The sequence below is a fragment of the Scylla paramamosain genome, chromosome 36 (genome assembly GCF_035594125.1).
Source record: "Scylla paramamosain isolate STU-SP2022 chromosome 36, ASM3559412v1, whole genome shotgun sequence".
NCBI classification, from domain to species: domain Eukaryota; kingdom Metazoa; phylum Arthropoda; class Malacostraca; order Decapoda; family Portunidae; genus Scylla; species Scylla paramamosain.
In genome coordinates, this window is record NC_087186.1 from 12,715,498 (window position 1) to 12,731,620 (window position 16,123).

General features: G+C 42.6%; 1 protein-coding gene across 6 annotated transcripts in view; it reads left to right on the forward strand.

The window, feature by feature from the left end:
* Window positions 1-16,123, forward strand: part of LOC135091000 (uncharacterized) — a 109,594-nt gene extending 93,471 nt beyond the window's left edge. Inside the window, exons 1-5 of one of the 6 annotated variants that reach the window (XR_010262233.1) lie at window positions 4,988-5,112; window positions 10,432-10,562; window positions 13,053-13,266; window positions 14,282-14,543; window positions 15,036-15,449. Coding sequence is in view for 3 of the 6 variants with exons in the window: in XM_063988281.1 (XP_063844351.1) it covers window positions 10,558-10,559; window positions 14,282-14,533; window positions 15,036-15,741 (960 nt within the window). In the remaining 3 variants the exon portion in view is untranslated. Of the gene's footprint in view, window positions 1-4,987; window positions 5,119-10,431; window positions 10,563-12,569; window positions 12,876-13,052; window positions 13,267-14,281; window positions 14,544-15,035 lie in introns of those variants that run through there. The other 5 variants (XR_010262232.1, XM_063988279.1, XM_063988282.1 and 2 more) reach the window with 5 other exon arrangements.

The window sequence follows — 16,123 nt, forward strand, 5'->3', positions numbered from 1 at the left end:
GAAAATAAAAACCCCTTGAACATTGGAAGCATCATTTCCGTGTTTCGAGAGCGGGAGAATAAGATAAACAGGTACAGAAAACTGGTATTGGTACAGATCATGGAGATGTGTGGTGAAACGCATACGTGTAGGAATGAAAGGAATGTCAAAGAAAGGATGAGGAAGAAAATATAGAAGAGATAAAGGACATGAGGATCTGTAGTGCATTAGTATGAAAGGGAATGAATGCCAGGGAAACGAAGAGGAGGAAGAAGAAATAGAGAGATAGAGAAGAAGGCATGGTATGAATTAATATCAAAGAGAATAAATGACAAAGAGGAAGAAGTAGATACGAAAGAGAACAAGGAGATACGTAAAATAAGGCATGATTATTAGTATGAAAGGGAATGATTGTTAAGGAGACAGAGAGAAGGAAGGAATAGAGGAAAAGGTAGGCAGAGGAGGTTGTCCAGCTGGAGGTTTGAAGATTGTATTCAACGAGGCGCCGTTTGATTCAGAAACACTCGGGTTGTGTCTACTTGGTCAGAGGAATAGCAGGTCAGCTTCTTTATTGCTAGAAACCTCTCTCATTTTTTCCGTTCGCATTTTATAGTCTAGTTTGGATAAAAATTTCCCTTACGTGTGTTTTTAGGGCCCCCTCCCCTCTCTTTCTCCTTATTGACGTTTCAGCTTTTTCTAGTATACCTCGTGTGTGGACGTGTGGGTGTGTGTGGGTGTGGATCTGTGGGTGTGGATGTGGCTGTTTTGCATCTCTCTCCTGACAGTGCACGCGTGTAGAATCACTCCACAAATAATTAATAAAAACACAAAAACACACCTAAACAATCCACACACACACACACACACACACACACACACAAGACTGACTCACTCCCACCGTTCATTCCACTTCCTCTGCTCTATACCTGCCGCGCAATTTCCCTCCACCTACGTGTTTCCCTCCCATGCTATCCTGCTGTCCTCCCCCTTTGCCGCCACTCACCCGCGCCTCCCAAGGGTTCGACGCACCGCTGGAGGATCTAAATTCCGTTGGTTCTTATCCCGGAGACTCGAACTGGTGCGGTTTCAGTGTGAGTGGCGTGTGTTCCGTAAGCGGCTTTATAAGAGGGGCCTTTTTTCATAGCGTGTAGTGTACAGCGTGATGTGTTTTAGTCCATAGAGGGGATGTGTGAAAGGGTATGTGTCTTTTGCTCTGCGTATTGGGAGCCGGGTGTTGTTTCCGTGTGTGTGTGTGTGTGTGTGTGTGTGTGTGTGTTTATTTTATTGTGTTTTGTTTGTGTGTTTTTTTTTTCTTTTTTTTTCTTTTTGCTGGTGGTGTCTTTTGTTTGTTTGTTTGTTTGTTTGTTTGTTTGTTTGTTTGAGGGATGTTAGAAAGATGTGTTGTTGTTGTTTTCTTTTTTTTTAGGTATTAGGGATGTTTTGAGAAATTCTTTTGTCTCGCGATTTTGTTCTGTTTTGTAGCCGGTTAGCTCTCTCTCTCTCTCTCTCTCTCTCTCTCTCTCTCTCTCTCTCTCTCTCTCTCTCTCTCTCTCTCTCTCTCTCTCTCCCGCCCTCCCCCACAAAATATTACCACTTTTCATAACTTCTTTGTCTTACCTTCGATTTTTCTGTACCCTCATCACCCGCCACTCATCATAAAGCAGGCCCTTGGGAGAGTCACCGCCAGGGCCAGTATTTCACGTGCGCCTTTGAGGTACGACGAAGTGGATCACGCAATCAGTCTTCAGGTTTTGGTGTTGCATTCAGAACCTGCCCGCCTCGCCTCGCCTCGCCTCCACTCGCCTCGTCTCGCCTCCACTCGCTTCCACTCGCCTCGCTTCGTTGTCTCTTCTCGTCTCTCCCCACGTCCCTGATTTGTCCTCAATACCACGAGACGGAGAGGGAACCAAAGGCATGAATGGACACCACAAGTTATAAAAGTTGAGCCTGGAGGGCTGGATTCCTTCTTCTGGGATTTATAGTGTCTTCTGGGTGTTTTATAGGTTCCCGCAGCCTCGTGGGATGCGCCGAGCCTTTGTGAAGTTTTCTGATGAAACGACGCTTTGCATTGTGTCTCGAAGTGTTTGTGTACAACTTACAACACAAAGAATGAGGAGAAGGAGGAAGTGAAGGAGGAGGAAGTAGGAGGTAGGAGGTGATTCTCTCTCTCTCTCTCTCTCTCTCTCTCTCTCTCTCTCTCTCTCTCTCTCTCTCTCTCTCTCTCTCTCTCTCTCTCTCTCTCTCTCAACAAGCCCCTCGATCAGCTAGCCTCTTCAGCGGTGTCGAGTCTTAGGTTAAATCTTCATTATCTCAGAAGCACCTGACGCTATCCTTCCTCCTCCTCCTCCTCCTCCTCCTCCTCCTCCTCCTCCTCTTCCATTTATTTTTATTCTTATCCTTCCTCTTCCCCCTCCTCCTCTTCCTCTTACTCTTCATATTCCTCCTCTTTCAAACTCGTCTCTCACGGAAAAAAGAAAAATAGATTTTCTAAAGGAGTATCTATTCCACCTCTTTTTCCCTTTTTTTCACCGTTATTTACAGGTAATTGGTTCTATTCAAGTTCGATTCACGCCATTCATCGTTATATTCCATTATTATTATTATTTATGGCCTCAGCGGTAGTGGCTATTAAAAACTGTGCTCAGCTTGTCCGTAAAATATAATAAGTCTGCTGCAGCCCGCTTTGGACACACTTCAAACACCCGTAAATTAAAGTTTCACGCGTCAGTTTTTCTAATCTTATATTCAACTCAATCATCAGCGCCCGTAATCTCAAACACTTCATCACCGCACCTCCACTACATTCATAAGGCTCTAGATAAACTTATACGGAATTTTAAGGATGTTTATACGGTTCTAGTGACAGATTAACACGATTTATACATTACCTACTGGATAACGCAGCTAATCATCGCTGTGGCGTTTGAAAATAGTCGTGGTGAGAGAGCAAAGAGTTTCTGATTACTGGGCCAGGTGGTTAGATAATATACACTTAAAACTACAAAAAAAAAGTCAAAAGAATTAGAGTTTTCAATGCACATTAAAAAGCTTCCCTTTCACTCCCTTTCATTCTCGCTATTCATTCCCTTCATTCCAGCGTTATTAATCAATCTCCCATCGGGGTTTCTTCATTCGCGGGGGCCCCTCGCGCGCCTCTTCCCAGCAGCGGCGGCTAATCAAGTGAAGACGAGGAAAACACTTCACTCTCCACCGCGGTCAAAAACATTCCAGATTAATAAGAGTCTGACAAAGGTTGGGTGGCGGAAAGGAGAGGGACGGGACGCGGTGAACACTGCCGCAGCTTTGTTTTTTGTTTTTTCTTTTTGTTTTTTTTTATTTCAGTGTGATTCAGTGAACGTATATAAACAGATCATTATAATCGTAATTTTTCTCTTTTTTCCTACTCCTTCTCCTTATCCTCCTCCTCCTCCTTTCAGCTTCCTCTTTCTCTTCCTTCTCCTTCTCCTCTTTCACTGGGTCTGTTCCTGGTTTCTAATTGTTTTTTTTTTATTCATTATACTCTTTTTCTTCACAAGCTTCCTCGTCTTCTTTTTTCTCATTTTTCCTTTCTCACCTTTCCTTCCTCCTCCTTCTCTTTCGCTGATTCTAATTTTCTTTACTGGTATTTTTGTTTTCTTTTCTATGGTCTCGTTATGTTGTTTTCATCACAAGCTTCTTCGTTCTCCTCCTTTTCCTCCTCCTGCTCCTTCTCTTCCTCCTCCTCCTCCTCCTCCTCTTCCTCCTCTTCATGTTCTCTTTTAACTCTTTCTTCGTCATTTCTCGCTGTTTTTTTTTTTTTTTTTTTAGTTTTTATTGCGTTCTCTTATTCCTAAACTTCTCCCTTTGTTCGTGATTTTACATACATTCAATCTCTCTCTCTCTCTCTCTCTCTCTCTCTCTCTCTCTCTCTCTCTCTCTCTCTCTCTCTCTCTCTCTCTCTCTCTCTCTCTCTCTCTCCTCTCTCTCTCTCTCAAGCTCCTTTCCGCTATGCTTTATTCATATTTATTCTTGCTCGCGTCAGTTTGTATTTCGTTCACACAGACGTTATTATTTTCCAATGTCTGGGATATTATTTTTGAACCCCCTGTGATATTTGAAAGGCTTTAAATCGCCGTCATCAGTGTGGCAATGGCGCACTGTATACGAGGGAGGAGTGTCCTGAGGTGCCACTTAAACTGAGGTCAATACGCTATGCAAAAAGGTTACAGTCAGATTATTTTTAAGAGGATTGAATTGTAAAGGTTTCCGGATGGGATGCACTTAACTTGGCGGTCCTGGTTTCGCCTCCTATGTCTCTTCGACCGCACATCTCTGCCTCGTATTCAGAAAGGCTTTGCGTCTATTTTAAAAGGCTACTGAGATGATCACCTGAGTTCCCGATTGTGTTTTTCCAGTCAGTAATGTAGAAATCTTGTTAATTAGTCACTAGAACTGTAAAAACACCCTTAAAAACGCGCGCAACTTCAACTAGAGTCTTTCGAAAGTACTGGAGGTGCGGGGCAGAAGTGTTTCAGTTTACGCTCCTCTGACTACACTGCATCTTAAAAATTCATGCAAAAAAAATAAGAGATCAATCACATCCCTTCGTCAGGAGTAATGGATCGTAAGGTGAAGCTCGCGCGTGGCCAGATGCAAGTGTACGGAGGGAAAGAGACGATGTGTTTGTGGCAGAAATATGACCATGTGGGAGTCATGAGGCGAAAGTGAGAGGCAAGGCGAGCGTGTAGGTGTGAGCTGCGAAGCGTGAGTCGAGTGAGAGTGAGAGGCTGCGTTAAAAGTGAAGTTAGAGTAAAATGTTGTGTGTAGGTGTGAGTTGGAGTGAGGTGAAAGTGTGTACCTGTGAGATTTGATAAATTTCCAGGTAAGTAGGTGTAGTGACACACACACACACACACACACACACGCAGTAGTACAGTGGATTGTTGATTTTCTTTCTCAGTATGCTTCATTCACGTTTCTTGTTATATGTTAGGTTTCGTTCACGTGTCTCGAAGCAGTGAATAGTCAGACTGAGATACAGCCTTGTGATCAGTGAAGCCAGAGCCACAGGGGTCGCTACACGCATTATTCTCCTGCACTAAAGCAATACAAGACCTCACCTTGCCTGTTGTTCGTTCTCCGATCTCCACAAAGGTATAGGTGAGAAATGTGAGAGAGAGAGAGAGAGAGAGAGAGAGAGAGAGAGAGAGAGAGAGAGAGAGAGAGAGGAGAGAGAGAGAGAGAGAGAGAGAGTACATAGGTATACTGGAATATGATGGAGAGTGAAGGGAGGTGTAGATATGAGAGGTAATGTGTGAGGTAAGGAGAGGGTATAGGTTGGGTTAGGTTAGGTTAGGTAAAGATAAGCCTTGATTTGTGAGGTAAGAGTGAGAGGGTGTATGTGTGGGCTGTGAGGTAAGGTGTGAGGTTGAAGGCAGGGAGAGGCTGTGAAAGGCGTGATGTGAAGCGGGCCTCTTGATTACCTCGTGCAAGAATCATACGAGTGTGTGTTGAGTTTTACGGTGATGGAAATTGAAGTTTGGTGTTTAGAATTGTGATAATACGCAGGTGTTGTGAGTATTAAGGTTATTGATTCATGAAGTGATGAATTATTCAGGAGGAAACAGACATTATAATTGCAAAACTAAGCTGTGTTTAAGCCAAATCAAATATCACTCCTAATTCTTCAAGGTGAAATATGGATAGATAGAACTCATTTGAATTATTTAAAATGAAAAATTAGTACATTATTTCAGAAGCTAGAATTAACGTGTATCAGATTACTCATACGTCCAGGAAATGTTATGTTAGATTAGCATGCGGCACAAAAACAGCGTGGCAATAACACACGCCCTCGGAAAACAAAATTAATGCCAAACTTACGTAGATATCAGGGGAGGTAAATAAAAACAAAGTGAAATGGCGACGCATCTGACTAACTCCCCGCCGTCCGCCCCCCGCCCCTTTGCATGTTAAAAGCGGCCTGACTGGCTCAATATTTGCCCAGCTGTTAATTACCTTAGCCGACACCCACATGACGCCCCAGCCTCATAAACCTCTATTTTTGTGGCCGTCGGGAAAAGAGTCGGGCCGCTTTTGTCAATATCCTCTCTGTTGTGTGCTTGCGTGACTTTTTTTTTGTTTTTTTCTTTTTTTCATTGGATCTCTTTATCTTATTCGATGTGCTGCTGTGTCTGTCTCTATGTCTCACTTGTGTGTCTTCTCGTTGCGCCTGTCCTGTCTCGTCTTGCTCTGTTTCCCGATCGAGTTCCCAGTACAGTTTCAGAACAGCTTCTTTTATTTTGATATCTGAATTTTCTTCTTACTTTAGCTGGATAGGATTTTAAGGTATACTTTTCTTTTACTTTTACTCTTTTCATTTTTTTTTTTTTTTTTTGTCTTTTGGTTTGTTATATTCTTTATTTTAACTGAAATGTTCGATTACACATGTATTATTTTTTCTTTTCTTTTTTATATTAATCGTCACTATTTTGGGTTATTTCTTCCTCATTACTACGACTCAAAAATGTCCTATCATGTGTTCTTGGCTGATATGTTCTCTGTTTTCTTTTCTTTTTTATTTTTCATCCGGTTGCTTTATTTTCTCATTTTCACGGTTTAAATGTTTTATCATGTCTGTTTTCCCCTCTGCTTATCTACGCGCTTGTTTTTCCTCTGGTTTTTTTTTTTTCCTTATATCCGTCATTGCCGCAATTTCCGCTCCCCTTTTAGTAGTAAATTATTTGCTATGTTCCTCTGAATGAGACTCTTTGTCTTTTCTGTGCTTTGTTTTTGTTTTTTTGTTTTGTTTTTTTTTGTTTTTTTTTATTTATTTTATTATGACTTTTTTTTTCCCCGGAATGTTCCTTATCATTTTCGTCTCAATGCTCTCCCTCTCCCTCTCTCTCTGTCTTCTTTAGCCCCCTTTGTTCATTGCTATTTTTATTTCCTGCCTTTTTTCTGCGAGTAAGTCTTCTTGGTATAACTTTCTTTGCATTATTATTATTATCTACCTTATATTTTTCTTTCCCATATTCATCCTCATCCTTGTCTCATTAGTCTCTCTCTCTCTCTCTCTCTCTCTCTCTCTCTCTCTCTCTCTCTCTCTCTCTCTCTCTCTCTCTCTCTCTCTCTCTCTCTCTCTCTCTCTCTCTCTCTCTCTCTCCAACTTTTCTTTCTATTCTTATCTGCACTTCCAACTTGGTTTTTTTTTTCTTTCTTTCTTTTTTCCAGCTTGTACGTTCGTCTTCTTTGTGTAACTCCATCTCGGTAACTTTTCCTCTTACTTCGTTTCCAGGTATTCAGTTTCCACCTTTCTATTTTTCCACTACTTGCCATTCCTTCATTGGCCCTATTCTTATCTCTGTTCTACGTGAGTTTGGTAAAGATAACTTAGATTTGTTTTGTTTCTTAAGCGACCTATGCCCTGAAGTAACTTGATGTGTAGTAAACTGTGACACTTAAGAGGATGGTGGTAAGGGTGGTTATCGCAAGTCACAGGTGGGAGGCACTGTGTTGACTTGGTTTAGACGTTATTTTCTCAGCTTTCACCGCGAGACTTATTCCCTGAAGACCTCCGCTTTTACTCTCTCGTCCTTCACCGCGAGACTTACTCTCTGAAGAACGTGTGTAGAAAATTGTGATATTTATTGAGTAACCCCTTTTAGATTGTTATTGATCATTATGTGACGTTTCAATGTTGCTTTTGTGTTTATATATTTATTTGCCTATAAGAGATACCTGGCAAAAACACGTAAGCAGAAAAAATAAAGAAAAATAAGCCTTTTCACAATGCCGTTCCGAGAAAGAAACAGAAGAACCGAAAGATTTGGTCAATTTTGAGTGGAGAAGCAAGAGTCTACTTAACAATCTGAACCTTCCTCACTCTCCCTTCCCCACAATACTCACTCCCTCAAGAACAACGTGCAGCAAATTGTAGCACTTATCCTCTAACTCTTAAGGACGAGTATTCCAGATTACCAGTAGAAGGAGAAAGGTGTACGTAATAAACTAACCCTAATATTCCCTTCCTTTCACCCTAAGACCTGTTCGCTGTTATTGTTTACGTCCCAGGGCATAGGAACTCGCTGAGGGATACAAAGGACTCAGTGGGATGATAATGTCGTTGCCTGGCAGTCATTTACAAGGCATTAGCCCTTTTGTCGGGGAAAGAAATCCTTCTCGCGCATCCCAGGGGTCCTATAGGGGGCGGAGAGACTAGGGGCGTTCAAGATCAGGTCACCAGGTGGTCTCAGGTCCCCAGACACTCGCCAGGTAAACCAGGTAAAGGGGACTATTGGACCACTAATTTCCCCGTGATACATAAATCCATTAAGGAGTTTTGCAGGCAGGGACTCTTTCTCGTTCCCCGCAGCCAATCAAAACTCAGGATCGCGGGGTTGGGAGCTGGGGCGAGTTTCTCATTGGTTCCCCGTCCGCCGCCTCAAAGCAAGTCGGCTCTTCCCGTGTAATGTTTTTTGGTCATTCTCCTCAAGATTCTCTGACGCCAGTTAATGAGATGCGCCCTCATGGACTCCGCGAAGAGGAAAGAGGAGGAGCATAGGAAAAGAAAGGGAAAGAAAGAAGGAAACTAAAATGATAAATGGAAGGATTAAAGGAAAGAAAAGATGATAAAAAAAACGTAAAGAAAAGAAGAAAGGAAACTGAAGTGAGAAACGGAAGGGTTGAAGGAAAAACAAGATAATAGAAAAAGACGCAGAGAAAGAAGAAGAAAGGAAACTGAAATAAGAAATGGAAGGAAGGAAGAAAATAAGATAAGAAAAGGAAGTATAGAGAAGAGAGAAAACTGAAATGAGAAATGGAATGGAGGAAGAAAAAAAAAACAATTAAGTATCAAACCTTAAGAAAATATATATAGACTCACTTGACGCAGCGGATTCGTTTCAAGGGTCGAGGCACCGAACACAACGATCCTTCAAGCTTCATTCGAGACAAGCAAATGGAACAGCGGACCCTTTATGGAGCCTTTGTGGAGCGCGAGGCTGAAAAAGGGTTTACTATTGTGCTCATAGAATAAAATTTCTCCATTAATTGAAGCCATTATACGAGTCTTTTGAGAGCCACAGGTGAGCTGGTCAGGTGAGGAAGGGCTGGATAGGTGACTGATGGTTATGATGATCCTCGCCACACGTGTTTGTTCCCGTGTGAGTTGTGGCGTGAATATTATAGCGGTGTTTGTAACGGTGACCCAATGACGCGGCTTGTACTCGTTATGGTCCGCCTGATGCGTTGCCTTTATTACTTTTGTGTGTTTATCCTGTATATTTTTTATTTATTATTACTGTTTTGTTGTAATGTTTGCTTGTCATGTTACGTGAGTGTTTATTCTTGCACTGTTTTTTCATGCGTTGATTTTCCTTTGTTTTCATTTCTTTTCTTCCCGTAGTTTATTTTCTTTTTATTTGTTCATGTTTTTCTCGGCATTATTTTACAGATTTGAGCATTTTTTTCACTATTTCAACCACCATTTTTCCGGTAGATTTTAGAATATTACATTTTTCACAGTTAAATCTCATTGGAGTCCAACATTTTACTGTTTAAGATTTTATTTTTATTTTTTTAGGGAGAACCTGCCTTTTTGTCGTTCCCTTTCCCTTCTTAAGATGTCCCGTTCTTGTCCTTCACTGCCCCTCGCGAGTCCTCCTTCCCTCCCTCCCCCTTTCCCTCCCCTTCCCTTCCCGCCATTTCCCTTTTCGTGGCTGCTACAAAAGGGCAATCAAAAAGGCTATGGTCAGAACGCGAGGCATCACTGACATTTCCCTTACATAGATCGTTGAGTCTTTCTGTAAAGTTCCTCTTTTATGTAAGGGAAAAGGAGCCTCGTTTTTTTTTTTTTTTACCTATTTTCCTTTTTTATTCAGGAAAGAACGTAGATTTTATGATATGCTTTTGTTGCACCTGTTTTTGTGTGGGTGGCTTTTTATTTATGTGTAGATGTAATAGTTTAAGTTCCTCTCGGTGTTTCCTTAATCTTATTTTATATTATTGAGAATGTCTTGGTTTATACAAAGCTCTTCCTTTTATCCTTTTTTCATAATCTGTCCAGTATACAAAGGTTACCTGATCCCCTTCTCGTCCGCGACCTTTTCCCTGCCTCCTCCTCCTCCTCCTAATTTTTCATTCTTTTCTTTCCTTCTCCTCCTCCTCCTTCTCCTCCTCCGAGTTTCATCTTTCCTTCTCTCATCTGCCTTCATGTTATCTCCCCTGTCTTCTCTTTCCCTATTATCCTCTTTATTTTTTACCTCCTATGACTCTTTTCAGCACACACACACACACACACACACACACACACACACACACACACACCGTCAGTACTTAAGGACAGAACAAGGAGCAGAAAAAAAAAAAAAGGAAGGAAGGTAAAATATGAATGTAAAGAAAGATATGTAGCAATTCAATTTCCTCTGCGGTGATGTTTCCTTGCCTTTGAGAACCGTCCGCCCTTCGTTCCAGAGACGGAGAGTGATCGAGGCAGCTGAGTGCGCCCAGCTGCTCCGGTACAGACGCCCAGAACCAGCAGCAGCAGCAATACCAACAGCAGCAGCAGCAGTCCCCAGGCGGTTCTGCAGTCTCCGGTGAATGTAGTAAGTGTTTATTTCTCTATAATGCGCTTCAATTCTAGGTCTATATAAGTTGTTTTTTTTTTTTGTTAGTGTGTGTGTGTGTGTGTGTAGTATGTGAATCTTTAAAAAGGTACAAAACGACTAGACACGGGCTCGTATCGTATATTATATAGTAAACACACACACACACACACACACACACACACACACACACACACACACACACACACACACACACACACACACGACAAGGAAAATAAGCCACCAGAGGAACACACCATCAAGCAACACAAGAAACCACGACACATCAATCACACCTTGGTCAGTAACCAGAGGAGCTTTGTCCCCGTACTGGTAATTGGGTGCAGCTTGCCTCGTGCCGGTGTCCTCCAGTTGTGTGGGTACAGAGAAAGGACACAACAGGGATACACAGAGGAAGGTGGAAATACTATATACACCTCATAATTCCTCTTGAGGCTGCCACGTGTGTTGTGAATAAGGGATTACATAAGTTTTTTGCTTAATTTGGTATCAATATAAGAAATTTTGTCAGAGTTGTGGATGACTAGAGCAGATTCAGTAATCAGATTTTTGGTTCATAACGGGGAGTTTTGGAAGATTAGGTAAGTGTATGGATGGGGATGATAGCTGGACAGAGATACGTATGTTTTTTGGACAGTTCTCTTTTGGGACAGTCAGATAAGGTAACAGATGACAGGAGTAGCCTCAGTAACCAGCTTATTGATTCATAGCCAATAGGATAAGGATGATACATACAAACATACATAATTTTGAATATTCTTTTAGACTCGTATTATCTTTTAGGACTGGCATCTTCAGTGAGTCTTTTTCTTGCTTTGTCCTAGATCAGAACCCCCCTCTTCAGTAAAAAAGAAAAAAAAAGGAAAACAGCAAATAACACGTATACACCTGGTGGCTTCTTTCAGCTTCCTTATTTTTCTGTGGTGGCTTCTTGCAGCTTCCCTTATATTTCTGTTGTATAGTGGACAATAAGGCTACTCACTGCCTCTCCCTGCCTTATCGCTAGGAAGGAGCCAACGGGGTGAACAAAATGAGAATGTGGAGGGATTGCTAGAGAGAGAGATTAACAAGTGGAGTGTGGGTGAGTGGTAGATGTGGATAGATGTGTGGTTGTATGGGTGGATGACTGGATATGTGGATGGGTGGATAGGTGCACGGGTGAGTAAATGGACAAATAAGTGGATGACTGGATAGATGGATGACTGGGTGTGTGGATGAGTGGATAGGTGGAAAACTGGAGTGGATGGGAGGGTAGGTGGATGACTGGATGACTGCATAGATGGATGGGTAGATAGCTGAAGAGATGAATGAGTAGATGACTGGATGACTGGAAGGGTGGATGACTGGATAAGTGGATGGGTGGATGGATTGGCTGGTAGGTATGGATAAGTGGATAACTGGATGTGTGGATAGGTGCACTGGTGAATGATTGGATGAGTGGATAAGTGGGTGGCTGGATAGGTGGATGGGTGGATGGGTTCGGTGTGAAATCGGTCTCCGTGAAAGGATGTGGAAAATTAGGAGAATTGTGGATGAAAGAAAGCCGCATAAGAGAGGTTGTTAATCTCTTTGTGGTATTATCCTCCTAATTCGTGTTTTCGTCCTGTGTATAGAGTGGTAAACATTCTCTCTCTCTCTCTCTCTCTCTCTCTCTCTCTCTCTCTCTCTCTCTCTCTCTCTCTCTCTCTCTCTCTCTCTCTCTCTCTCTCTTTTTTTTTCTTCTTTCTTCTTCCTACTCTCTCATTACCCTTTATTTCTTTTCTTCTTTTCTTCTTTCCACTCTCGTTACTCTTCTTTCTCTCACGTCTCCCTATCTTTAACTTCTACCTTCTCGTTAACTCTCTCTCTCTCTCTCTCTCTCTCTCTCTCTCTCTCTCTCTCTCTCTCTCTCTCTCTCTCTCTCTCTCTCTCTCTCTCTCTCTCTCTCCTACATTTCGTCACTATCTTTTCTCTCTTTTACTCTTTCCTTTCATTTTTACTCTTCAGTTACAACACACCCTTGCCAGTTCTTCTTCACCACCACCACCACCACACCAGTAGTAGCAGGAGGAGGACAAGTAATGAGGTAGATCTTCAGAGTGATAGTTACCCTCCCCTTCGCCTGTGTCTGATTCACCAGTCCAATAACAGCAAGTCCGGCCGGGGGATTAATCCACGAGATCCAGCCTCAGATACTTTTGAGGTTCTCTAAATAACTGGCCGCTTGGAAACTCGGCCCCAGACCAAGTTCATTTTCAGAGCCGGAAAGATGGAAAGTCAGTGAGTGAGTGAGTGAGGAAGGGAGGGAGAAAGGGAAATGGTGAGAGAGAGAGAGAGAGAGAGAGTGAGTAATGTTTTATCAAATAGTAGAACAGCAATTTTTCTTTTATTCCCTTTTCTTTCAGTCCAGATCTACTTTTTTTCTTAGTCTTCTTTATATTTTAATACCAGAAGCACAATATTTTCTTTATATATTTTCTACCATTCCAGAAGTACTGTTTACACTCAAGCAATACTGGAGGCACAGGAGATTAGGAGTTATAAAGGCATGTACTGGACTTGCTTTCTACTTGATTACAGGAGAGAGAGAGAGAGAGAGAGAGAGAGAGAGAGAGAGAGAGAGAGAGAGAGAGAGAGAGAGAGAGAGAGAGAGAGAGAGAGGAAAACACTGAGCTGATTTCCAGAAAGCTTGGGAGTGACTGAGGTAAGACTGCAGGAGAGAGACGTGTGCGTTAAGGCTAGACAGGTGAGGGTGCAGAATACGAGGCAGGTGTATGCATATGTAGGTCTGTGTTTAGTTAGACTTCAATTACCCATAGTGTGTGTGTGTGTGTTATGCGAATTCATAGAAGGGGATTTTACTGTTGTTAATACACAGTGTTAATACTCTTGTTAATTAAGGAAGTGACACGTAGGTTTTCGTGGAAATACACACACACATCTAAATCTCAACGTAATACACACACACACACACACACACACACACACACACACACGAACAAAGAGAAGTAAAGGTCAAAAGCCGGAGCGTATCATGACCCGGCTCGGACAGGACAAAGGGTGGTCAAAGAGAGGGACGAGCACACCGCCTCACATCCCGGGAGGTCAGGTCAGGTCAAGCCAGTAATAACCTCTGAGTGGACCACAGAAACTGTAACACGTCGGGGAAACTGGAGTAGAATTTTGTTGATTTAAATATTTTTCCTCCAAAATTAATGCATATGGTAGATGAATAAATCAACAGCAAAGGAAGTGGGAATTATAGTGAAATATTTCAAGTATTTCCCTTAATAAGTGAAAAAGTACCATGGGAATTGAAAGAGAATACTTTGTGGATTTAGTATTTCCCTATAAAAATGTAATGTCTAGAGGAAAAAAAGCCACTGTCTAAACCAGCGTGCATTATCAAAAGAATTTTAAAATATTACTACAAATTTCATAAAATTAAGAGAGTCAGGTTTAGACTTTGAAAATACCCACAAAATGTAATAATTAACGGAAATTTTAATTAAATAAAAAAAAATAACATTCTGATAAAACACGTGGTAAAATGAAGTCAAATTGAAGCAAAACACACACAAACCATGAAAAACAAACAAAAAAATAGTAAATAACGTAAACAATAACATAATACTTCAAAAACCTAACATTCTGATAAAAAAAAAGTAAAAAATGAAGTCAGGGTGAACCAAATACCCACACGGCGTCTCCCCCACCAGGTTGCTTGCTCTGATCGACCACAAGAAGCCGGACGCACGTTTGCTCCCCTCAAAATGTTGCTCGTACAGGTGTGTTACGGGCGCCATCAAGCCCAGGCGACCCGGAACGCTGCCTTGCCCCTCACAAAAGGCTTCAGGGCGGCAAAGTGCGGCGGGGAGGGAGCGGGAGGGGACGAGAGGACAAGAGGAAGAGAGCGTAAGCGAAGCAGGCAGGAGGCGGCGGCACGGAGAGGAACGAACGCTTTTGTGGAGGTAGATTGAGGTGAGAGAGAGAGAGAGAGAGAGAGAGAGAGAGAGAGAGAGAGAGAGAGAGAGAGAGAGAGAGAGAGAGAGAGAGAGAGAGAGAGAGAGAATCCCTTCGGTATGTTTTGTATAAAATGTATATTCTGTTCCTCTTAAATAAGCCGAGATATTCGTCCCAAGACAGTGATTGAGGATGGATGCTGATGGCCTTGTTTCCTCTGAGCTAATTACAGTAAAACAACTTGTATTACCTCGCAGTAGAGCACGGAGTCGGGAATGATGAATAACCTCAATGGGATGCTACACTCCTACCTAATAAAGCCATCAGTGTCACTTAAAAATGGTACTGTAACACCTTGGAAGTGGCAGTTAGGTGATAGTTACGTAAATGCTGCGTCATAATTCACTTGTTTCATTCGTATTAGAAGGTTAAACAATCCACAAATGTCTTTGACTGCCCACAATATAATACGACTTTCATTTATTCATAAGCAAATATTTACTTTTTCAGGTTTGGTGAGCTAACGTGGAGAGGGCGGCGAATGGGAGCGGCGCATGCGTGGGAGTCCAGCAGGAGGGAACCACGCCAACATTGTAGCCTCGCTGGCGTCACGGTGACAAGTGCTCCTCCCATTTCTGTCCTTTCCTCCCCTCCTCCGCCCCTGCATCCCTCACTCCTGGTTCCTTTCCACGCCCTCCATCAAACTCGTACTCCCTCCGCTGCTACCTCCTCCTCTGTTTGCCTGCCGTGTGTTAACGTGTTCGTCCACTCCTCTCATCAGTCTGCTCTCCTCCTCCACGTCCCTCACTTTTCTCCGTTCTTTAATCCTTTCCAATACTTTCCATTCACTCGTTCTCCGCTGCTGCTACTTCCCATCTCACTCTGCCTCCGCTTTCATCAGTCCACTGCTTTTTACTTTTTTTCTCCAATCCTTTTCCACTTGCTTTGCATCAAACTTTCTCTCTCTTCTCTGATTGTTCACTATGTCAGTTTTCTTTTCCTCCGCTGTTGTCAGCCTGCTTGGCCTTGCTTCCCCCTCGTCTTCTGCGTCCCTTGGTTTTCTCCACTGACTCCTTCTGTAACTTCCACCAAACTTCACTCCCGCTACTTCCTCCCCATTGCTGCAGTGCTTTTCTCCAATCTCCTCCGCCCTGGTCAGCCTGCCCTTCACATTATTTACCAGTCCATCACCTTGCTGTATTTCTCGACTTCATAACACTTTTTTTTCCCCGCTGCGTCCTCACTTCGCTATCGCGTTTCAGTGCGTCCACCCTTGTTTTCCTCACGGGTCCTCTCACACCGCTCCACAAGTTAATTTCTTTTCTCTCTCTCTCTCTCTCTCTCTTACTGTTGTCCCTTGCTAGTTTTCGTCGTCGTGTTCTCTGAATGTCTGTTGGTTTATTTTATTTGGATATTATAGTTAAAAAAAGTGGTTGCACGTGTCTGTATTATCTTATGCGGCCTTCCTCCACTCTTTTTGTGCTCTGTCGTCTGGCAGACACCAAGCCGGCAGCTCAGAACATGAAGTCGTCTTCATCTTTTTATGGTGCAGAAATAAGAACCAAGTAAACTAGCCTTCCGGTCACTCACCTCCTGTA